General features: G+C 35.1%; 1 protein-coding gene and 1 long non-coding RNA gene across 4 annotated transcripts; one reads left to right on the plus strand and one right to left on the minus strand.

Annotated features, from left to right (window-relative positions):
• Window positions 1–313: 313 nt before the first annotated feature.
• On the minus strand, window positions 314–9,284 carry LOC113734794 (plant UBX domain-containing protein 11-like). 3 transcript variants are annotated; one of them, XM_027261480.2, is made up of 10 exons: window positions 9,144–9,284; window positions 6,685–6,784; window positions 4,724–4,776; window positions 4,527–4,608; window positions 3,908–3,973; window positions 3,736–3,803; window positions 3,172–3,384; window positions 2,631–3,081; window positions 1,297–1,572; window positions 314–785 (listed from the first exon to the last, which is right to left on the minus strand). In XM_027261480.2, the coding sequence occupies exons 2-10, from the start codon at window positions 6,782–6,784 to the stop codon at window positions 547–549; spliced, it is 1,548 nt and encodes a 515-aa protein (XP_027117281.1). In that variant the 5' UTR covers window positions 9,144–9,284; the 3' UTR covers window positions 314–546. The 3 variants fall into 3 exon arrangements, with proteins under 3 accessions (XP_027117281.1, XP_027117280.1, XP_027117279.1); XM_027261479.2 differs by having other exon boundaries at window positions 2,631–3,096; XM_027261478.2 differs by having other exon boundaries at window positions 2,631–3,099.
• Window positions 9,285–17,005: 7,721 nt separating this feature from the next.
• On the plus strand, window positions 17,006–21,440 carry LOC140037659 (uncharacterized). Its single transcript, XR_011841616.1, has 2 exons — window positions 17,006–18,302; window positions 18,834–21,440. It is a non-coding gene; the product is annotated as an uncharacterized lncRNA (long non-coding RNA).
• The last annotated feature ends 2,501 nt before the right edge of the window (window positions 21,441–23,941 follow it).

A 23,941-nucleotide genomic window follows, 5' to 3' on the forward strand; every position in this document is an offset into this window, starting at 1 on the left:
CTTATATATACTGACAGTATATACACTATCACAATTGGATGCACAACACGTGCAAAATTTGGATTTTAAATTTAAATTCGAATGATGTGTTATGCATCAAATAGTGAAAGTGTATACACTATCCATGTATAGAAGATTAATTCAACAAATTATAAACAAATATTGAAAAAGTCCAGATTGCTATACAATTTGATGAAAATGAGTTCACGAAGACCTCCGTGATGCCAGAGTTAGCTATCTAAGTTGGGCTTAATGAAAGATCAAAAAGTGATTTTCATGCGGAATAGAGATAACGAATGGCAAAACAAGGAAATGAGGCAGTGAAGTGAGATCATCTTATATGCCATACACCATATATACACCACTGGGTATCCGAATTATTACACTCATGTTATACTCTTCGCATTCAAGATTTTGAGGTTTTATTCCTGTCCAGCCCTTATTCAATGGGCATTTACAGACGGCCATTATATCTATCAAGGATTCAACAAAAGAAGAAACAATCTGCAGCCTTAACCATGACACACAGAGCCCTGCAGGGAGGGGTCATTTGCCATCATTGTCACCACCATATTGTGTGGAATTCCCATTCCAGAAGGCATTTCTGTCATTAAACCGGCCATCATCTTCATCATGTCTTAGTGTGTGGATGTTGCTTCCAAAAGGAGATGACTTGAGCTGCCTACTCCTGCTATTGCTGCTTCGGCTGGTTGTATCTGTGCTTCGGTATGCTCCAGAGGATATTCCTGTGCCTTGCAGATCATTCTGAAGTGAAGGATTTGGATCTGAAGAATGAAAAAGCAATTCAAAAAACCCAATGAAAAAAATGTAGTTCGTAGATCCATAACAGATTCAGAAATCAAAATCTACAAAGAAAAAGCATATTCCAACTTTCTCGAGTAGGAATATCATCATTAAAGGAACCAGGATAAAGGGAAGAGAATGGAGTAATAAACTGATGAAATTACTTCCCACAAAAAAAGATCTCCAGGGAACACTCCTTAGAGTTTTCACAAAGAGAGAAGATTAAGATAAAAAATTAAAAAAGAAAAGTGATTTATCACAGAATCTTGGGAAATTAGTTGGACAATAATCAAACAGGAAATAACTGTCAAAACCTTTTACTTTCTGGTTATTCAGGCCCACAAATCTGGTAAGGCTTCCAATGGTCAAAGAAACTTAAAAGCCTCTGCTCTAGCAGCTCTCAAGTTATGACTAATTCGAGATTGTAGAAAGCTGTTATTTCATGAACACTGATTTCCACAAAAATCAACATAAAAAGTTAATTCAACTCACCATATTGCCATATGCGGCTTTGAGATTCCTGTGCAGTAGTATCCTCTGCATTGGTACTTCCACTCAGGTAGGAGATTGGATTCAAGTAAGATAAAATTCTTCTCAGGGATCCCCAATATCCATCATTGCCTTCATTAGAAGAGCTCTCTCTGATAAAATTAGTTTGATCATGCAATGATGATTCTCCTTTAGGGTGCCAGTTAGCACGATGATGCAGAACCAATACTAATGTTTGTCTGCCAAACAAATCCAAATCCTGAAGTGTCTTGCTTAAATCTGTAAAACCCAAAATGTAAGATCACCTAAGCTTACAAGTATGTTGACAGAATCTGCAGATTATAGGAGTCATAAAATTCTAATATGCAAAACGATCAAGGTAAAACTGAAAATTGTTTTATCTGCCACATAAAAAAGCTTTGTCCATGCAAGATAGCTTTGCAGATTTACTTTGCAAATGAGAAGTACAACTTTCATACTAAAAATGCTCAATAGATGTCAAACCAGCTTCTTCTTGCTAGGAGATCATCCTAGTGAATAAAGCAAATCTGATAGTAGCTTCAGTAAAAAACCAACAAGTCTGAGAAGCACAAGCACATCTTTTTGATGCAATAAAAGAGTCCTGAAATGGTAAAGTTACAGAAATTCTGCTCGAACATGTCTAGCTTTCTTAGTACATTTACATTCAATACTTCTCCAGTACTTACCATAACACAGTTCTATTTCTTCATCCTTCTGGTCAAGTGATTTAAATAATCACAAACTTCGTTTTTTTTCAGCATTTCTTTAACTGGGATTTTAGACAGTAAACAGATTTAGGTTTTCTAGATGATCCAAAATTTTACACTAAGAGTTCCTCAACTTTATTAGAATTGCTGGAGTTAATTTGACTTATTTTAATTTATATAACCATAAAATTAATTATACAAGGTAGATCAACCTCTCGGCCACAATAATGACATACTAAACCATGAAAACCCATCTCTCTTCCCCTCCCCTACCCAGATAAAACATCCAGAGTCATACAACAGTGTGTTACTTGATTTCATTTCCCCTTAAGCGCATGCCGTGCAATGTATGCACCAAGATTTGAGACAAAAAGTGGCCCTCCTAGTATATATTGAGGAACTGGTGGAGCATGAGTTAATTCATCTTCAGTTACGAAGGCAAACAAATTACGAAGGTAATTCATCTTCAACCATGTCACTTGCCCCAACATAAAAGAAATGGGAACCTTTTCAAAGGAGATCTGTTTTGGACTGCTACAATGAGTCTTTAACAACAAATGGGAGACAAGGAAAACCAAGAAACTGAAGTTGTAGATCTTGCTTGCATACCTTGTTCACCAAAAACCTTGCGAGGGTAAGGAATTGCTAGATCATAAGAACCAAAGCTGCTTGTTCGATTTTCATCGATGTAGTCTTTGACCATTCTCAAAGTATCCATCACTAAAAACTTCATTTGCAAACTAGATCCATCAGGTAATCTAATATTTAAATGAACCTCATTTGATTTATTGGCTGAGACCTTCAAGAAATCATCCTTTTCAACTTTATTAGCTCCTGTACCCTCTTTAGTGATCTTTATAGAAGAAGCTTCCTCTTTAGCTTCTAAATGGTGACTGCTCACTTTTTTTTCTGTAACAACCAATTCATCTTCATTATTGATAGGATCCTTCCCATGAGGATTAATCGAAATCTCTGCGGTCTCACTGGTGGGGGTACCATCTCTGACTTCACCACATGCTATTTCGTTGGCTGAGGATGACTGAGCAGTTGCCTCATGAAGCTGTTCGAGTTTTTCCTGCTATGAATGTTAATGAACAAAAACATTTAATCCAAGTCTTTGGATAATCTATCGCAAAAAGCTAAAATTTACCTCAGATGCACATTCCAGATGATTGTTTTCCTCTACTATCTCAGGATTCACTGATGGTCCAACCTCCGGAGAATAATTCTGTGGAGCTGCAGGAGATGATAACTCATTTGTCCTTGAAGAACTCCCTTCCTCGGATGAAGTTCCATCAGAAGTTCCAGAAGCAGGTTGCTTTTTCGAGGCAAGTGCGGCAGACAAGTAAGTTGCAGTTGTCTCCTAAAAATAATCATAAACCAAGTTTCATACAAGTAATAATTAAGGGACTCAAAAAATGACGATAGGATGATTCAAAAAGAACTTAAAATAAAGGAGTAAACCAAGAGTAAAATACAGTATCTTTACTTTCATATATAAACACTAAGGGATATCAAATAATGATGGACACCTGCAGCCTTATTTTTCCACAGCGCAACAATAGTGAATTATGGTATTTACTTCCATATACAAATACTGAAGGAAATCAAACAACATCCTTATCTTCCCATGAAAATGTTTTCGCAACATACTACAGCAAAACGTAAGAGAGGAGAGGGGCACTGGCATCTGTTCAAAACAATTAGCAAATACCTGAATATGAACACTTAACCATGCCTTTTCGATGCTGGATGATAAGGCATCAGCAGCAACAAAGCCTTCTGTTGGTCCACGAGTTCAAAACAAAAGTATGATACTCAGATTGCTTATTCAACTCCCCCAAGATGTCAATAAGAAGAATTCAATTCTTGAAAGAATTCCATACCGTACTGCCAGAGCTGTACACCATTGTATCCAACAGCTGTTGTGCATGGGGCAGACTTCTGGGGATCTGTGAAGACTGATTAAAGAAAATGCATGACCTCTCAATGCTACATACTTTTAACTATTGATGGTGCAAATAAAGCGATCATCACGGTGACACTTAAGTCATTAGACCATAGATAGCACTTTACCTTGCAACATGTCAAAGGGTATGCATATAAAGATTTATAATCTTTAAGCATGTTAAATCTGTTAGATGGGCTTTGATATACAATAAGTTGCTTGCAGTTTAACAGGATAGTTCACCACCAGATTAACAATTGGAACACAAATCCATCGCTTACAGCCAGATTAACCAACATTGGAAACAATAAAGCAAAATGTTGTATAATAGTTCTGCTACACAAACTCCTTTCAGGTATAAAATGAGAACTTAAGAAAGCCATTAATGACTTTGTCTTCTCAGACATATCGAACCAGACTGAATACGATTTGAAAAGCCACTATGGCTCCCTATCTGCTGTTTGTGCTTAGAAAGGCAACTACCAACTGACATTTTAATCCCAAATGTGGCCTTGAATTTCTTTTATAAACATAGAGATGTGCATTTCAAAGGATACATATAGCAGAGAAATTTGCAGCATCTGCACTCCCTTCTGAGATGTGTATGAATATGCAAAACTTTGATACTGACTCCGCCACCTGGATGAAGGATGTTGTTTGTGAGAAAAACTATTCCAATATCATCTTCCCTGTAAGTCAACTACCAAAACAAAGTGCATTTATATAAAAGGATAAGTCGTCAAATAAACCCTACTCTTGAGTCCATCCATGTTGATGCTGCTAGATTATGTGACTCCGGATTGTCACCTACCAGAAAAACCATGTAGACGTAAGTCAAAGTCAAAACTAACAGCACCTGTTGGATGACACATTGTACATGTCTTTTCTACTGCAAACATTTTCTCGGTATTTACAATAACTCAAGAACAGAAAACAATTTCAGCAATTCTCCTTACAGGGACCATATTGACATCCATATTCAAAACAATTAATTATTCACAAATCAAATTATCATGCAACAGAAGTTAGTATATGTGAAAGTGAAGCACCATGAAACCATGAAAAACCTGCCATTTGATATAGTTCAATTTGTTTATTATAATTGATGTGGTGTCAAATGCTGCAAGAAGACGTACATCTTACCCTTTGACATGCTGAAGTCTTCTGCTCTCTGTGTTCCTAAGTTTCTAAACCATTCTCCCTAGTTTTTCTCATTCCTTTCCCTCCTTATTTAGAGCCAAAGTCTAAAGACTGTCATGTAGCTTAAAATTGTCAGACATCAGGTGGGAACTTTCAGTGCTTACAAGGATGTGAATGTGGTCTAGTGGCTATTACTGAGAAATAGTGACTGACAACTTCATTACTAATTTGGAGATGGAAAATTGAAATATAAGTTGCAAACAACCTGTAATTCTCAGAGTTAAGTAGACACTGAGTATCTTTCCTTGGCTAAGTCATATACAAATGAGTTTCTCAAGGATACTTGTAAGCTATACTGCCAGGTGAACGGAAGGTTTCTCATCAAGTTTAAGTTGATTAGTCCAGTGGAGAAGGAAAAAAACCACATAATGTTGGTAGTAAATTAGTTTAATTCTACTCCCTTCACTTATTGCATATGGAGAATATGGGGCGAAATAATTGCAAAACATGAATCAAGTGAGAAAGCCGTTAATAAGTAAATGGCCTGGAAAATTGCCCAGATCCAGCAGTTAGAAAAGGGAGGCAAAGAAAACAAAGTGGGTAGCTCATTCCAAAATTTTATTAAAGCAACCAAAGAAAATATTTAGCCTATTATTCACCTAAAAACATATTACCATGTTACCTTAGTAACAAGTGGAAAGATCAACTTGCTTCTTTACTAAAAATATAGTTTAGTTATTTGGGAAAAAAGGCATCTCCAACAAATATTTACCTTGGTGGAAGGGGGGAAAGGAAAAAACAGGAAGGTAAGTGATCCCTTATGAATTAAGAACCAATGTAGCTGCAAAATTTTTTATCCAATCATACATAAGGCCCATTCCTCAGAGTTAAGTGGACACTGAGTATCTTTCCTTGGCTAAGTCATATACAAATGAGTTTCTCAAGGATACTTGTAAGCTATATTGCCAGGTGAACAGAAGGTTTCTCATCAAGTTTAAGTTGATTAGTCCAGTGGAGAAGGAAAAAAACCACATAATGTTGGTAGTAAATTAGTTTAATTCTACTCCCTTCACTTATTGCATATGGAGAATATGGGGCGAAATAATTGCAAAACATGAATCAAGTGAGAAAGCCGTTAATAAGTAAATGGCCTGGAAAATTGCCCAGATCCAGCAGTTAGAAAAGGGAGGCAAAGAAAACAAAGTGGGTAGCTCATTCCAAAAATTTTATTAAAGCAACCGAAGAAAATATTTAGCCTATTATTCACCTAAAAAACATATTACCATGTTACCTTAGTAACAAGTGGACAGATCACCTTGCTTCTTTACTAAAAATATAGTTTAGTTATTTGGGAAAAAAGGCATCTCCAACAAATATTTACCTTGGTGGAAGGGGGGAAGGAAAAAAAAGGAAGGTAAGTGATCCCTTCTGAATTAAGAACCAATGTAGCTGCAAAATTTTTTATCCAATCATACATAAGGCCCATTCCTCCCTCGCTGCTATACTTGTTATTTACCATCATGCACAATACTATGCTGAATCATAGGTATAAGGAGTACCTTAAGGTAGAAATACCTGAGATATAAACCACAAAGAGTTTCTTTTGCTGTTTGGCTTCAGCAATTGCTTCCATGATTGAACCTCTGAACGTAAGGGAGGAAAGAGATTGCTCCATCTATCCAAAATACACAAGGAAAGAACATAAAGTTAGGAGAAATCCTTTAGAAGGTGTCCAGATTGATTGCTGTAGTTAAGGACCTATCATCAAAAAAATGAATACAATATCCTTAAACAGAAGATACACAGTTATGATCATAGGCTGCTTGGATAACTCAAACCCATCACCTACAAGCATTATTTGTCAATCTATGAGCCTCGTAGGATTCAAAATCTACTAGAAGAACCACCAAATTATTGATTTATATGACTAAGACTGAATTAAGCATAAAACTTTAATCATAGACCAGAATGAAAAGTACGATATTCTAGATCCAGGATCCTTTCAGTTAAATTACTGAAACTCAAAAGAGGAAAAAAACAGAGAGAGAGAGAGAGAGAGAGAGAGATGGATAAGATCTTTTGATTGAAACCGATAAATCCAAATAATTCTTATCACACATGAACAAGTATGTCAAAAACCAAAACCACTTAATAAATTTCAACACAAAGAACTTATATCGCACACAGATAAGAAACAATTTAAAGGATTGAATTCCAAAGAATAAGGGGAAATTTTTAAGGTTTCAGTAAAATTATTACAGGAAATAAGTCATAGTTTACATTTGAAAGGGGACAGATTTTGCAAAGTCCCTAGAGAGAGGAACCAAATGAGTGTTGTGCCAGCTAAAACAAAAAGGAACTGATACTATCATCCAAATAGAGATCCATAATATTAGCTGAATGGTTATCCAAGGTTGCTTGTGGCACCAAAGAACAGGATGGCAAGATAACGAAAAAAATGCTGACAAGAAGTATATTTACAGTTTTGAATGATAATGGACACTCAAGTGTTGAAGACGGTTCTTAGACTACTAATTCCCTTCAAGCTTCAACAATTGTGCAGTGTCAAGTACCAGAAGAATTCATTAATTAGATACTAGTAGGCAACATATCTCATACACAAGATTCTTTCCATTGGTCAACAAAGGCACACATTCAAGATGGATAGCAGAGGGGATTGGCAGAAGGGCCTCTGTCTACGCAAATCACCACCTGACTTAAAGTTTTAAAATGCCCGAAAGGAGAATAAGTTATGTACTTGATAAAATTATAAGATCGTCAAGAATATCTATTGCATCACGAGATGTATAACTTATGATGTCTACTGTACTGGTAGGGCTTCATCACTGTACTAGCTAGGATGGAAAACTACTACTCTGTCATGTCAAGATATCAAGAGAGCTCATGTTTTTGGCAAATAACGGGAAGACACTTCAATGGACTTCTCCCACATAATAACTACAATCGGATAAGAAGCCATTCAAATTGTAAGACCCATCCGATTATATGAATTCTCCAAAATGATTCCGAAAATGTAGGCAGCCTAAATTAAGTTTTGACCCATAGACACCCAGTTGCTTAGGTAACTGCATTTCAACTTATTAACTTGATTATCGTTAGATGAAATTTCTCTGACATTAATTAATTCTCATCTATTGAGGTCTTAGGCAATTATGACTTGCCAAAACTTTATATCCCAGAGGAGCTCTAAGAGACATAAAAGAATGACTAGGTATAAGAGATCCTTTTTGTCCCAATCAATGGAATTAAGTAACATTTACATCAAAATACTAGGAATTAGATATTCCAATCCCTTAGATATGGAATTGCGCCCAATAACAAAAACCCCATCCTGTTTCTATGCCATAAGCATTCATAAATAGTAACACGAGATCCACACGAATCTAGTAAGTGATTTAAACCATGAGCAATGACATTCCAAAAAAAAAAGTAATTTAAACCAAAAACATCTACACAACATCCACTCAATAATTCAAAAGGTGGGGCTCTTATCTATCTACAGATACATGATTCAATTTTAGCAATTAACTGAATATAATAGTCAAGTCCTTTCTTTGCTTGATAACGATTCGCCTTAATGATAATTTAACTTATAATTAAATCCATGCAGCCTCTTACTTCTAAACCCTTAATTCTTGCTGCAGAATTATGATGTAAAACATATTAATAGGAAAGAAACAAAAGGGCGCTCATCAATTATATACCAAAATTCAGCAAAATTACGAGCTTATAATCAAGGAAAACCTCAAACCTTAAAAGAAAAAAAAAACCTAAAATTTCCATCATAAACTGCAATCAACAAATTTTCCCACTGAACCAAATCAATTCTATCCGCATAGCAAAATCCTAATTGAAAACTCAAGCGCCTATAATACGATATCAAACTTGAATTTTTACCTCTTTTTTTGTGGTTTTCTTTGATTATACAGATTTTCCCAACGACTATGTTAGTAAATATAAATAAAACAAAAAAAAACCCAGTTCTTCAGAGATAAAATAGAGAGAATTCGTACCTTGATTGGCTGCTTCGGACGCAATTCAGATGCTTCTTCAAGATTCAGTAAAGAGTCTAATAATAAGAGAAACGAAGTGATGTATTTATCCGACAAGGGTTCTTAGGCTTGGGGGTCGGAATGGGTATTATGATGATTCACGATGTTCTATTTCGTAAAAGTAAAATGTAAAAAGTAAAATCAGTCTATTTGTCTACAAAAATGATATAAATGCTAAAAGTTATTTCTTTCCCAAATTACAATTGGACAGTCATATAATAAATTAAACAAGAAAGAAAAGGGAGAAGAAAAATGCAATAAAAAAGGAGATAAAGTTGATCTTAAAAAATTATTTGTTGCATAATTTGGGTTAATCGAAAATCTAAAATTTCGTGCTAAGGAAAAAACTTAAGAAAATACCAAATTCTGTTTGTCAAATAAAGAGGTTCAATTTTAAATATTTTTAAGTGTAATAACGCGGCGTACTTCATTATTGCTAATGAGGGATTTGTCTCTATCTTTTTTTTCCCCTCTACAATTTCAAACCTTTTTTACATTAATTTGTTGTTCCAAATATGCATGACCCAATACTTTGATGCATCAACATTTCAATATCAAATCTCTAACTTGTTGTAGCTTTTCATAAGTAAATTTTCAAATAAAAATTTCTTTTACTTTTTTAGTTATATTTTCAACCTTTATTTAGCTAAAATATTGCATCTTCTCTGTAAGCTCATGGAAGGGTAATTTAGGAGTGAGAATACTTTTTTACCTATTGATATGAATTTTCTATGGACATGAGTTGATATTATTACATTAAAACTCAAAATGGGGGAGCTAATTGATATTGTTACTTTAAAACTCAAAATAGGGGAGCTACTATAACATTTAGGGTCCGTTTGGTTGGACTGAAAATATTTTCCCTATAAAAATATTTTCCATCGAAGTCATTTTCCTGAAAAATCACTTCCTTCCCCATAATTTTCCAATGTTTGGTTATTAAGTGAAAAAATTTTCCAAATTCCTTTTTTCCTAATTTTCCGGTGTTTGGTTTGTTAATGAAAATATTTTGATTTTTCATATCTCATTCTTATTTTTATTATATAGTTATCATTTGTTAGACTTTACATTAAAAATGATAGTAAGAGTGTCATTATAAAAAAGTGAAATGCGATGAACATTTCATTTTTGGTTATCAAGACACAAATGTTTCAAGTATAATTCTTTGCATTGAAGCAAAAAAAATCTTGCTTTAGTTGGACAAATGGCAACTTCTGGTGACAAAATGGGAACGAACAACAAAACAAGAAGTCGAGTTCCCTGCATCCAAATTTATATTTATATGCTAAGAGTATATATATACACACACATATATATATATATATATATATATATATATATATATTTTTGGGTGTAGTTGGTGGGGAATTGGACGGCAATGAATCATCAAGTATAGTAGCAACTGCTGCTGCTACTCAGCATTGCAAATTTGCAATATCTACCAACTAGATAAGAGAACAACTCAAGTTCTCCATTGATGCCAAGTGTCAAGGTCTCATTTGAGGAAACAAATTTCATTTCTTTATTTTGGACATTAATGAGAGAGAAATGTTTATTTGAGCCTTGGTATTGAAGTTCAAAGGCCTAATAGTTCCTCACTATTTAGGGGCTAATTGGTAAAAATAGTTGAATTATTTTCATTTGATTCTTTTGTTTGGTTTTTAATTGGTGAGAAAGGTCAATTGAATCCTTTTATGAAAACTAGCTTTTTAAATAGTTGCTAACTATTTAGGGTTATTTTTGTCCATTTAAAATTATTCCTTTTATATTTCTTTGGTCAAATGTGTAGACACCAAATTTTTGCCAAATTTTTGTCAAATTTTATGTTTTATTGAATATTTTCTATTTGATGAATCATTTGTTTTCTTGTATTTTAAGTATATTTTGTCTCATTTTTGTAGGTTTATCTTAAAAAAAAAAAAGAAAAGAAAAGAAAAAAAGAAAAAACAAACCAAAACCCATTTGACAAAAATCCCTTGGTTCCCTCCTGAATCTCGGGGACTGACAAAAAAAAAAGAACGACACTTTTGGGGCTCAAGAAAAACTACTCCCTCAATTCAGCACACTCTCGGTTCTCTCCCTGACACAGGGACAAGAAACAAAAACAGACAAGAAAAAAAAAAAAAACTCTCTCGGCTCTTTCTCTGGTCTCTCAACCGAAAAAAAGAAAAAAAAAGAATAACGCCTCTCCTTCTCTCGGCTCTCATCTCTCCCAATATTTTTCCAACACATTTTGCACACAACAAGGCAGCAACCGGTTGGATAATTGGAGCTTTGCATCAGAAACTTCAACCAAGCGATTGCCACCTACATTGAGGTAATTTTTAGTTTTGTTTAGCACATTAAATCCATGCTTCATTGTTTAATTTTCTTTTGCTTTTGCTGGTTTCCTTGGTTGTTGGGTTGCTAATTTTTGGGACAATTCATGCACAGAACTAAGAAAAAAAGAAACGGGCCCATGAATGCATGTCAAGTGTTTGTGAAAATGCCAAAATGGAAAAAATGAATTTTAGGGGCTGTTTTGCTTTATTCTAGTCTCTTTATGTTGTTTTCTTGTCAAATTAAAGTCATAGTAATATTTTATAAGTTGTAAGGAGTGTTATGGTATCATTTTTGGTGAAAGATAGGGTGATTTGAAAAAAATAAAAACTGGACTGTATTTTGACATTTTGGCCACTTTTGGGTCATCTTTTGTAAAAACTAAATCCGGAAATGGAACCTACGCGAAAAATCGAGTGAGGGGGTGTATTTTGAGGATTTTTGGTAACCGGAGAGGTCACCGGCGGTAGCGGTCGGCGGCTGCGGCGCCACCGGCGACCACCATGGCCGCCAGCTGAAGCTTCAGCTCGCCTGGGAAGAAGAAGAGACGGAACGAACGGGGAAGAAAGAAAAGAAAAAAGAAGAAGAAAAAAAAAAAGAAAGAAAAGAAAAGAAAGAAAACGGTTTGGGCTAATGTTTTTTCTTCGGTTGGGCCAGGAGTTAGTTTTGGTTGGGTTTTGGAAATGGGCTTTGGTTTATTTTTTCTTTTGGGTTTCGGATGGGTTAGGAGGCTGGAGCCCATGCATTTCTGGGTCGGGTTTGAGTGATAAAATGACGGGCTGGCCTGCTCGTTTCTATGGATTTTCGGTTGGGCTTAGGTAGTTTTTGGCCCAAAGAAATAAATAATGGCCCAATGGCCTTTTTCTCCCCAATCAGAAATCAAATTTTGCACTTTAGCCTCTGATCTCTGGAGTAGTTCACTTCGGCCCAGAATATTTTAAATTCCTTTCACTTAGGTACTTAATTTAATTGCACTTTGGTCCTTGAATTTTATCTTTCATTTAATTTTGACCCTTAAACTTTGGAAAAATATAACTTCTGTCCCTAAAAGTTTTCAATCTTTGCAATTCAGTCCCTGATGAATTTTGACTCTCTTTATTATGATTGTTTCTTTTCTTTAATAACTAATTATGTTATTTTTGAACATATTCAACTTGCAATTTTTAGATGTTCTTAAATTTCTTTGCGTTTGACATGTTAATGTGAATTTAGTATTTTAACATTATTATTATTTTCAATTAAAGTGGTGCCATGATTCTTTTGTTCATTGTGAGTATAAATAGGACAATTTGACTCCATTTAGTCACCACTTCAAACGGGAGGTACCCCTATTTTATTATTTCAATGTCAATTACGTGCTCTTATGTGCTCCTATTTGTTCCTATGTGTTTATATATTTTTATATGCTTTATTTACTTGATTTAAATATTCATTCAAATTTTCTTATATATGTTTTAGTTAATTTTTATAATGATTCAAGAGGCATTTAAATACCTCAAAAATGTAATAGATAGGATAATTAGATTTGTTTTATTATATTTTTCCCTTCTAGATTGTAGTTAGGCGCCCCCGATGTAATAGATAGGTTGCGTGTTTACGTGGCTTATGTGTTATGTGTTTTGTCCGCTTTTCTTAGGATTTTGGCATCTAGATATTATGTTTACGTGTTATGTGCTACGTGCTCTTATGTGTTTATTTGTTTTAATTTATGTTTTATTTGTTTCGCTATGAATTGTTAATGCATGACGTCACCACACTAGTCCAACGCTAGTTGTGGTTTCTCCCTCCGCTTACTTGCTAGTCCAACGCTAGCAAGGATTTTTAGAAATGGGCTAGTCCAACGCTAGACCCTTTAGGTCATCTTGCGCTAGATTCATCATTGTATGTTATTCATTACATTTTCATGCATATTTTTATACTAAGATCTTTTGCCATTTGCATGATATTCCCTATTATCTATTATCTCCCTATCCTCCATATGTGTTAATCATATCATTTAGAATTGCATTTCATTTAAGAATTTGTGGAATAAATTAGTTCATTTGCTTGTTCATATTAGGAGAATTATCCTTTGATCATGGAATATGGGTGATTATAACTCTTTAGTTTAAATACCCCATTAATCCGTGTATAAGAAAATTATGTCACGAGTTTTTGTCTCCCGTACCCATTATGCTGCATTTCCTTTTTCTTTGATCACTTATACCTATGTATAATTTAATTTAATTTTATTTTATTTAATTTCATCATTTGCATACTCGTGACCCCTTCAAGGAATTATTTTGGTTTTCGCAATCAATGCGATTGATATCAATTAAACTCTTGAATGGATATTTTGTCCCATTCGATATTTTATTTTAGATTTGTATCCATATAGAAAATATCCAAATGTGATAAATTTAAGGGTTAGATTAAGAAAATTTTGACTAAACCACGCAACTAGCTTAGACTAGATTGAAAGGGTGCCTTAGATTTGAGTTAATCGAACCTTTGCCTTCCCTTTCTTCAACCGTGACTCCCGAACTCATTTTCTCTGTTTTCAAAGACCTGGAGTTGTCAAAAAGGGTTTCATTTTATTTCTATTCAAAAAATATTTTTTTGGTGACTTGGTACACTCAAACTCAATACCAAGTGGCGACTCCTATTTTTTTTAAAAACCCTTTTTAGACTAATTTTTGGACCCAAATCGTCGCATTTTTTAAAGTCCCATTTTAGGTCTCTTTTTACTTATTTTAAAATAAAATTACATCTTTTATAAACACCCTTCTTTTTATTTTTCCATCGCGAAAAATGGGGCGCGACAGCTTGGCGACTCCACTGGGGACGCTAGAGAGTCCAAGCATTTGGTTTAGTTGTCTTTTCTTTTTTTAATCCTTTTTATTCATCATATTTGGATGTTTTAGGTTGCATTTTTTTTTCTTTTTTAGGATGTTTTACGTTTCACACTCGTATTCGTTCCTCGTATCTGATGAATGGTTTATTCATTTACTTGTTCGTACCGCGCTTTGCATTGCATTTGGGTGGGGGATATTACCCTAGAGCCTCGCATTGGTTCTCGATCCCTCTCCTCCAAACCGAACACTGGCATACGTGCATACGTTTTATTTTTTATCCCTTATTTATTTTTCTTTTAGTGGCTTGTCACGCCACTTTTTCCTGTTAGGATTAGGCGACCCACTTGGGCGTGTGATCGCGACACGACGTGTGCGTAGCATGATCCGGGGGGTCACTCAATCTTCCATTTTAAGCTTTGGGTTGATAGCCTTTAGTTTTTAGTCGAAAATTGAGGATTTTTTATAGATTCACTTGGACATGTGGCCGTGGCACGACGTGCACGTAGCAATGTCTGGGGAATCGCTCGAGCCACCGACAAAAAACCTTGGGATTAATGACCTTTGGTTTCCAAGTCTGAAGGCTCGGGGACCTAAAACCTATCGAGTCTAGATGCATTAGTGAGCCGATACTTCATGCATCCATGATAGTTTACCTAAGGTAGAATCTGTCTTACCCTATTAGTGACACTATTCACGAGGGGAGGGATCCAACCCCTCTTTTCCTTTTATTGCTTTCTCTCTTTGTATTGTTTTGCTACAATGTGTTGTGTATTTGTCTGATTGAACTAACTTTTCTTGGTTTTTGTCTCCATTGCATTCATAAGCCCTAGAAAATAAGAGTTCTGGCATGGTACTCTCTAGGAGCCTACCCTATTTGATATGACACGTTTAAATTCAATGCTTCGCATTTAAAGCATGAATACATTTCATTTTAGGCTCACCCCGGCATACAAAAGGGGGTTCTTTCAGATCATGTTTCATTTGTATACTGCATACTTAGTCGCTTTGATAAATTGGCAACATACATAAACCTTAGAGGGAATGCCATTTAGGGGATCCCATGATAGTAATAAGCCGCCTTGTGTCTCGGACATGTAATCCAATGAGACTTGCACGTTTATATTTTTTGTACCATCCAAAGGGGTAGTGCACAAGGTAAGGTAGGATTCGATCCCTTCCGTTTGACGACATTGAGGATGATGGAACAGTTTTTATGCATTAGAATATGAGCATCTAACAATCATTTTTTGGTCATTTTATCAGAATTGGTAAAAATCCCTTGCGTAAAGGACATTAAGTTGAAGAAATTCACAAATTCCTCATTGTTGAGATGATAAGTGTGTTAAGGCCAAATCTTGATTTCTGAAAGCTCATAGACTAATGAATCACAATGAATTTTTTGAAACTATCAATGGGCAGACAATTCCATCGATTTGGATAAATCATCAATTTCATTCATTTTATTTTTGTATCTAAGATGATTGAATCGATTTTTTTTTATAGATCATTCGACCCATACAATTTTGCTCATTTTTTTTTAATTTCATTTTCATTTTGAATAAATCATCAATTTCATTCTGTTTATTTGGCCAGTGATTCAGTCGATTTGTGAATAAACTGTCAATTCCATCCAATCCATCTTGACCAATTTATTCACTTTAGGTCAATTCAGTCAATTTTGAATAAATCGTCAATTTCATCCAATTAATTTTACCAGCTTATTCAATTTTTAGGACAATCCAATCAATTGTGACTAAATCGTTAATTTTTTAGTAAATTTTCAATTTCATCAAATCCATTATTTTTTTTAGGATAATTCAGTCAATTGTTTAGTAAATTTTCAATTTCATCCAATCCACTTGTTCAGTTTTATTCACTTTTAGCATAATTTAATCAATTTTTGAACTAATTATCAATTCCATTTGATCCATTTGGCCCGTTTATTCTTTTTTTTTTAAAAGTTTTGATCTATGGTTTATCGAATAAACTTGTCGAGACATTTCAATTCATTCAAAAATAAGCTTTTCACACTAAATTAATTTTTAATATCACTTTATGTGTCAATCAAAGCAATCAATCCATTCGGACTTTGTCCTCATTTTATTAGAACAAATTGTCTCTTGTCACTCCAATTAACCAAATTTTTTAAAATTGTCTTCTATTCGAATTTCAATAAGTCGATCGGATCCATCAGGTATGGTATGGTGCCTACCCCTGAGGATTGCATTTTCATGCTAGGCCAACCCTTGGCATAAAAGGGCTCTCCCATAGGACATGCATACCGATTTTGCAGTTTTGCTTACTAACTCTGGGTATTTTGCTTTTATTTTTTCCCCCTCCCCTGCATTTATAAAAGTTGTTTTAACAAGGTAAAAAAAAATATATTTTTCCTATATCTGATAATATTTTTGGGTCTAATAAATTTTGAAAAATTACAAATGTTACTTGATTCTTGGGCAGATCCTACAATGTGAAAAAAAAAATGAAATGAAAAAAAAAAAGAATGAAAAATCCATTTGAAAATGCTAGTGTAAAGCATCTCAAAAATCTCTTGATTCATTATTTCTAATCCATTTTGTCTCAAAAGATAGAAAGAGAAAGTGTGTATATATTTGAAAGTGTATTCTTTAGAGATATTTATTTTTCTCACATGTATTATATTTGAGAAATTTTCAAACATTTGAATAATAAAGTTTTATTTAGACAACTATTGTTTTGTATATACTCATTCTTTATTTGCTCATTGGGAGATTTCATGATGAATCCTAAGAAATAAGGCTAAATTGAAATTTTTTGACCTCTTGTTCGAAATTCATGAGCGTATGTCCAATTCTCAAAATTCTTTGCATACACTAGATTTGTGGTCTAAACTATTCAATGAGAGCAGTCGAAAATAAAGAGGGGTCATTCAAATTTGATAGTTTGTCATAGAATATCAACCCCGGCACTTTTCTTTTTCATCTTTTGTCCACTTCTATTGAACCTCCAAAGTCAGTCACCTTGGTTGACTTGCTTCAAAGTGAGATAATTTTTACCGTGAAATGTTCACTGTGTCTAACCAGATTCAATTCACATCCGAGTGAAAGCAAAAATGTCCATTATTTCTTATTTGTTTTGAAAATTTGGAATGATACTTTAAGCTTTTCGTTTCTATATCTATACAGATTTTATCAATTGTTCTCCCATTTGAACCTTTTAAAAGTACAATTTCATTTCAAATAAGAGCCTTAGTGATCATAATTTTACACGTCAAAAGGAAATGGATTTTCTCAACGGGCTATTCTTTACTTTGGTTGTCATGAAAAATAAGAATGATGCTTTGGCCGTTGTTTCTACTATCCAAACACTATCCATTCTTTGCATCCTCGTTTGAGCCTAAATTGGTGGTTCGTTTCAAAAGCACTTATGATCGTACCCCCACACTGGGAAAGGAGATTTGAGAATTGAAAAAATGGCAAAGATGCTCAAAATTTTAGCAAGAGAAAAATTACAAGTTGGGGGAATTTGACTCTACCATTGATATTTTGGTCTTCAATATAAAAAAGAAACAGGGGCCACCTACACTCCAAATTAGGGAGTTTTCGATTTTATCATTGACATTGGGATATCAGTATTGGTAAAATAAAAAATAAAAAAAAAGGGAAAAGAGAGAAAAGAAAAAAAATGAAAAAAATGAAAAATGATGAAAAAAAAAGAAAAGAAAGAAAATGCGAAGACATCCAATACTGCCTTCCCCTTAGTGATTGTTGAAGAAAAAAGAGGATTGATAAGAAAGAGAGAGTCAAAATGGGGTTCCGGATTTCAAATCCAAAACTGGGGCAATTTTTTAAGGAATGCGATCTTAAGTGCGTTGTCCTTGAAAAGTTTATTTCTTTTAGCTATCGGTGTTAAGCCATATTACAAGCTCATAAAGTCCATTGTTGACTTATCTTTCATGACAATTTGAAGTGAAAATCTTGCCTCTAAGGTAGGGCTGCAAACGAATCGAGCCGCTCGCGAGCGGCTCGAGTCAAGCTCGAGTCGAGCTCGACATTAATCGAGCTCGAGTCGAGCTCGAGCCAACTCGAGTCAAACTCGAGCTCGAACTCGAGCTCAAAATATTAAACTCGTTAGCTCGCGAGCCGGCTCGCGAGCTTGAATATATATATATATATTTTTTATTTTTATTTTTATTTAATAATAAAATTACGTATATTATATATATATTTTTTATTTTTTATTTTCATAGTGAAATTACGGATATATCCTTAATATTTTATTATTTATTCAGAAAAAATATTATTTTATTTATTTTTTTAAAAAATAAAATAATTTTTTTTTATTTTTTTCGAGCTCGAGCTCGAGCTCGGCTCGACTTGATTCGAGTCGAGCTCGAGCTCGAAAATTGCCAGCTCGTCGAGCTCGAGCTCGAGCTCGAGCTTGATAAAATTTAGCTAAGACTCGGCTCGATTAGCTCAAAACTCGACTCGGCTCGGCTCGTTTGCAGCCCTACTCTAAGGAACCTACCATTCACTCGTGATCATAAGGTCATAACTTGTTTCCATATGTTTGGCTATCGTTTCTACCCATACATTATAAGCCCATAGAGATTATATGTTGACTGAGTTTTCTCAAAAAATAAGAGTGATAAGCTATTTGCTTTCACCAAGATGTGATATTGAATGTGTTGGATACAATTTGGGCAAAAAAAAAAACAAAAAAAAAAAAAGACAGATCCTGACATACCATTCCCCTGAGTCATCTCAAAATCCTGAATAATATCCATTTGATTGGTTCTAAAAGATGAGCTCATAAGAAAAGTGGTCCTTTTCCCTCAACACCAATCCCAAAATAAGGAAGAGATCTTTTTCAATTTGGTCTTATTTTTGAGGGATTTATCATGGAATCTTCTACATGAGTTTGGATATGATATTTAAATTCTTCATGTGAAAAATGTAGTTTCTATTCACATTGCATGTGATTATTTTGCAACTAAAAAAAAAAAAAAAACCCCAAATCTGGGGCAAATTTTTTGTAATATATTGTGAGATTTCACCAAATAAGTTCAAATTGAGGCAAAAATTTTATAATACATTTGTAGGGTATGTCCAAGATCAAGTATATATTTTTAAAATTTTGATAAGTCAATACTTTGCATGAATCTTAATTGTTACATCATTGCTTAAAAAAAAAACACAAAAAAAAGAATAAAAAAAAATTGAAAAATTCAAGTGCTTTGAAAAATTCCCCATATGCAGGTGTTTATGGTTGAGATCGAGGAAAAAGTGCAATTCAAAACTTGCAAATTTGGAGATTAATCACAAATAAAAATGGAGCAATAATGCTACATTGCAAAGTGGAGGATCGGCTATTTGCTCAAAAGGAGTACATACTTCAGCAGCCAACTTGAAAAAAAAAAAAGAGAAAAGAAAAGAAAGGAGGAATGAAAAAAAAAGAGAATAATGAAAAAAAAAGAGGAAAAAATGAAAAAAAAAGAAAAGAAAAAAGGATTGAAAAAAAAGAAAAAAGAAAAAGAGAGTTTTTCCTTCGATTTTGCGAAATTTTGCAATTGAACTCTGGGAGCATTTCATTGGAGATTACATTTCTAAGTTGGGGTAACACCTTGCCCTCTTATGCTGTAATGGAAGTGGTAATACATGCCAAAACCGAGATTCCGTCCTTGCACATTTTGACAAAGGCTCAGGCAGAAGAAATCGAATGGATTAAGGAGCACAATGAGTTGCTGTCTCTAATTGATGAAAAAGAAGTTGAATGTTTGTCATGGACAATGCTATCATCAAAGGATGGTTCGTTAGTTATGACAAGAAAGACAAATCTCGCTTAATTGAAGTGAGGGATAAGGTTTTGAAGTAAATTCTTCTTATTCAAGAGGAGGTTAAAGAAAAGTTTGCTCCAACTTGGCAAGGGCTATTTATTGTTCAAAGAGTGCTATCCGGAGGAACGCTCATGCTTACAGAACTGGATGGACAGGTCTTTCCTCTGCCAATCAATTCGGATATGTGTAATAAATGCTTTCTCTGAGTATGTGATTTTTCTTTTTGAAATACCATCTAGGGCGGATCAAAGGCGAGCCTTCTTCTTTTCTCTTTGAACATCTTACCCCTAGTTTTCCCCATTGAACCTCCAGAATAATTTAACCCTTTATTTGATAGCCCTCCTAAAGATTGCAAACCCCACACTGGGGTAAATTTTTATCTCCTATTTGTCAAAAAAAAAAGAAAAAAAAAGAAAAAAAAAAGAAGAAAAGCCAAATTGGGGCAATTTTTTCTGTTTTAATACCCTCATACTGGGGCAAATATTGATAGAACGTGATCTTAGGGGTTTGAAACCTCTTTGAGGATTTTGCTCTCAAGCCTTAACATTTCTTCCACACCCCACCTGACCCCATCATAAAAATCATAAAGTTTCGACCTCCGCTTTAGTGGTATTTCTAATAAAAATCACTCAATCAAATGGCAAATGATGTCAATACACCTTCACCAATTTTGCATGGGAAGGATTGTCGCACTGATGCCATCATTTCTTAAAACATATTCTTGAGTTGATAAAAGTTGTTGACAAGATTTGTTCATTGAGTGAAAACCCGAATGGGCGTCTTTTCAAAAAGAAAGAAAAAAGAGAGAGAGAGAAGAAAAAAATGAAAAAGAAAAAAGAAGAAAATAAAAAGAAATAGAAAAAGGAAAAGAAAATGGGGGTGACCTTAAGGAAAATCCGAAATGGTTAAGGTCATCAAGGTGAGATTTTGGAGCACAAGAGAATCATGAACGAAAAGCGGGTTGCTGACACTTGAGTTACTGGCCATTCATTCAAATCTGGTCATTAGAAAAGTGGATTTGTGGTACAAAGTGAGGTATGGCTGACTGATGCTGGAAAATTGAGAAGATTCAAAACAAGTTGCAGCACAACTCTTGAGGAGCAATTTTGACATCGAAAGATCATGCTTGCATGGTTCTCAGGGCCAAAAGGAGCACAAGGAATCACATGGTATTGGTATCATATGATCACTCTTTTTGCTTTTTCGAAAGCATGAAAAATGTGGCCTTCGTTAAACATGATTTACACTGGGGCAAATATCAGAGGAATGAGCTCCAATTTTGGTAATGCATTTTAAATCGGCTTTGTGAAAAAAAAAGGGTCTTTTAAAATCGAGAGGACAGTGACATATGTATGTACCTCTCAAATCTCTTGAAAGGAGAGTTGTCATTGGTATTCTTCAAGTTTTAGAATTCGTCACCTTTGATTTTTTTTCAAAAAAAAAAAAAATAATAATAAAACAAAAAACAAAAAAGTGTGTTTCTTTCATTTCTTCTAAATTTTGGAAAAAAAAGAGGGATTGCAAATCCACCAACTTGAGCAACGTGCATTTTAATCATTCAGTTTGATAATATTGAACTTGCATTTTAATTTCTTTCAGTGTTTAATTGGGCTCGGGTCAATCCCACCAATCTGTTTTTAAAAAAAAAAAAAATATATATATATATATATATATATATATATATCAATCAAGAAGATCCAATTTAATTTCCTGTTGGTGAGTCTCAGCGTCCACCGCGCACCCTTCTATCCCCCTTCTTGACAATTTAATTTTCTGTTGGAGCGTAATCGCGTCCCTCCGCGCATCAATTTAATTTCCTGTTGGTGAGTCTCAGCGTCCACCGCGCACCCTTCTACCGCCCCTTCTTGACAATTTAAATTTCTGTTGGTGAGTCTCAGCGTCCACCGCGCACCCTTCTATCTCCCTTCTTGACAATTTAATTTTCTGTTGGAGCGTAATCGCGTCCCTCCGCGCATCAATTTAATTTCCTGTTGGTGAGTCTCAGCGTCCACCGCGTACCCTTCTACCTCCCATTCTTGACAAATTTAATTTTCTGTTGGAGCGTAATCGCGTCCCTCCGCGCATCAATTTAATTTCCTGTTGGTGAGTCTCAGCGTCCACCGCGCACCCTTCTACCTCCCCTTCTTGACAATTTAAATTTCTGTTGGTGAGTCTCAGCGTCCATCGCGCACCCTTCTATCTCCCTTCTTGACAATTTAATTTTTTGTTGGAGCGTAATCGCGTCCCTCCGCGCATCAATTTAATTTCCTGTTGGTCAGTCTCAGCGTCCACCGCGCACCCTTCTACCTCCCCTTCTTGACAATTTAAATTTCTGTTGGTGAGTCTCAGCGTCCACCGCGCACCCTTCTATCCCCCTTCTTGACAATTTAATTTTCTGTTGGAGCGTAATCGCGTCCCTCCGCGCATCAATTTAAATTCATGTTGGTGAGTCTCAGCGTCCACCGCGCACCCTTCTATCCCCCTTCTTGACAATTTAATTTTCTGTTGGAGCGTAATCGCGTCCCTCCGCGCATCAATTTAATTGTCTATTGGAGCGTAATCGCGTCCCTCCGCGCATCAATTTAAATTCATGTTGGTGAGTCTCAGCGTCCACCGCGCACCCTTCTATCCCCCTTCTTGACAAATTTAATTTTCTGTTGGAGCGTAATCGCGTCCCTCCGCGCATCAATTTAATTTCCTGTTGGTGAGTCTCAGCGTCCACCGCGCACCTTTCTACCTCCCCTTCTTGACAATTTAAATTTCTGTTGGTGAGTCTCAGCGTCCACCGCGCACCCTTCTATCCCCCTTCTTGACAATTTAATTTTCTGTTGGAGCGTAATCGCGTCCCTCCGCGCATCAATTTAATTTCCTGTTGGTGAGTCTCAGCGTCCACCGCGCACCCTTCTACCTCCCCTTCTTGACAATTTAAATTTCTGTTGGTGAGTCTCAGCGTCCACCGCGCACCCTTCTATCCCCTTTCTTGACAATTTAATTTCCTGTTGGAGCGTAATCGCGTCCCTCCGCGCATCTTTTTCTAAAAAGATCAATTTAATTTTCTGTTTGTGAGTCTCAGCGTCCGCCGCGCACCCTTCTATCCCCCTTCTTGGAGCGTAACCGCGTCCCTCCGCGCATCTTTTTCTAATTATGACAAGTTACTTTTCTTGACTGTTTTGATTAATAATTGTGCTTTCTCATTCATTTTGGGTTTCATGTTTAGAAGTTCTGATAGCTCAGACTTTTTCGATTTTGCAAAGATCACAGTTGGTCAATGCACTTGTTTCATTGTGATTCACTTGTAATTTGAACTACGTTTGACCTGATTCCCATGGCGGGATACGTAGGCAACTCTACATGAGTTCGGTCACGTGCTTTCTGTAATGTTATTGCATCATTTTGCTCAATAATTTCAGCCAAGTGTTGGCTTGTTTATTTTAGTTCAAGTGCAGCTAGAAGAGACAGGTAAGCGATTTGGTGCCTACGTCTTTGTCTTGAGTTTTTTTGAAACTCTAAACAAAGAGGGGCAAGCTGTAGACACCAAATTTTTGCCAAATTTTTGTCAAATTTTATGTTTTATTGAATATTTTCTATTTGATGAATCATTTGTTTTCTTGTATTTTAAGTATATTTTGTCTCATTTTTGTAGGTTTATCTTAAAAAAAAAAAAGAAAAGAAAAGAAAAAAAGAAAAAACAAACCAAAACCCATTTGACAAAAATCCCTTGGTTCCCTCCTGAATCTCGGGGACTGACAAAAAAAAAAGAACGGCACTTTTGGGGCTCAAGAAAAACTACT

Source organism: Coffea arabica, chromosome 3c, assembly GCF_036785885.1.
Source record: "Coffea arabica cultivar ET-39 chromosome 3c, Coffea Arabica ET-39 HiFi, whole genome shotgun sequence".
Taxonomy (NCBI): domain Eukaryota; kingdom Viridiplantae; phylum Streptophyta; class Magnoliopsida; order Gentianales; family Rubiaceae; genus Coffea; species Coffea arabica.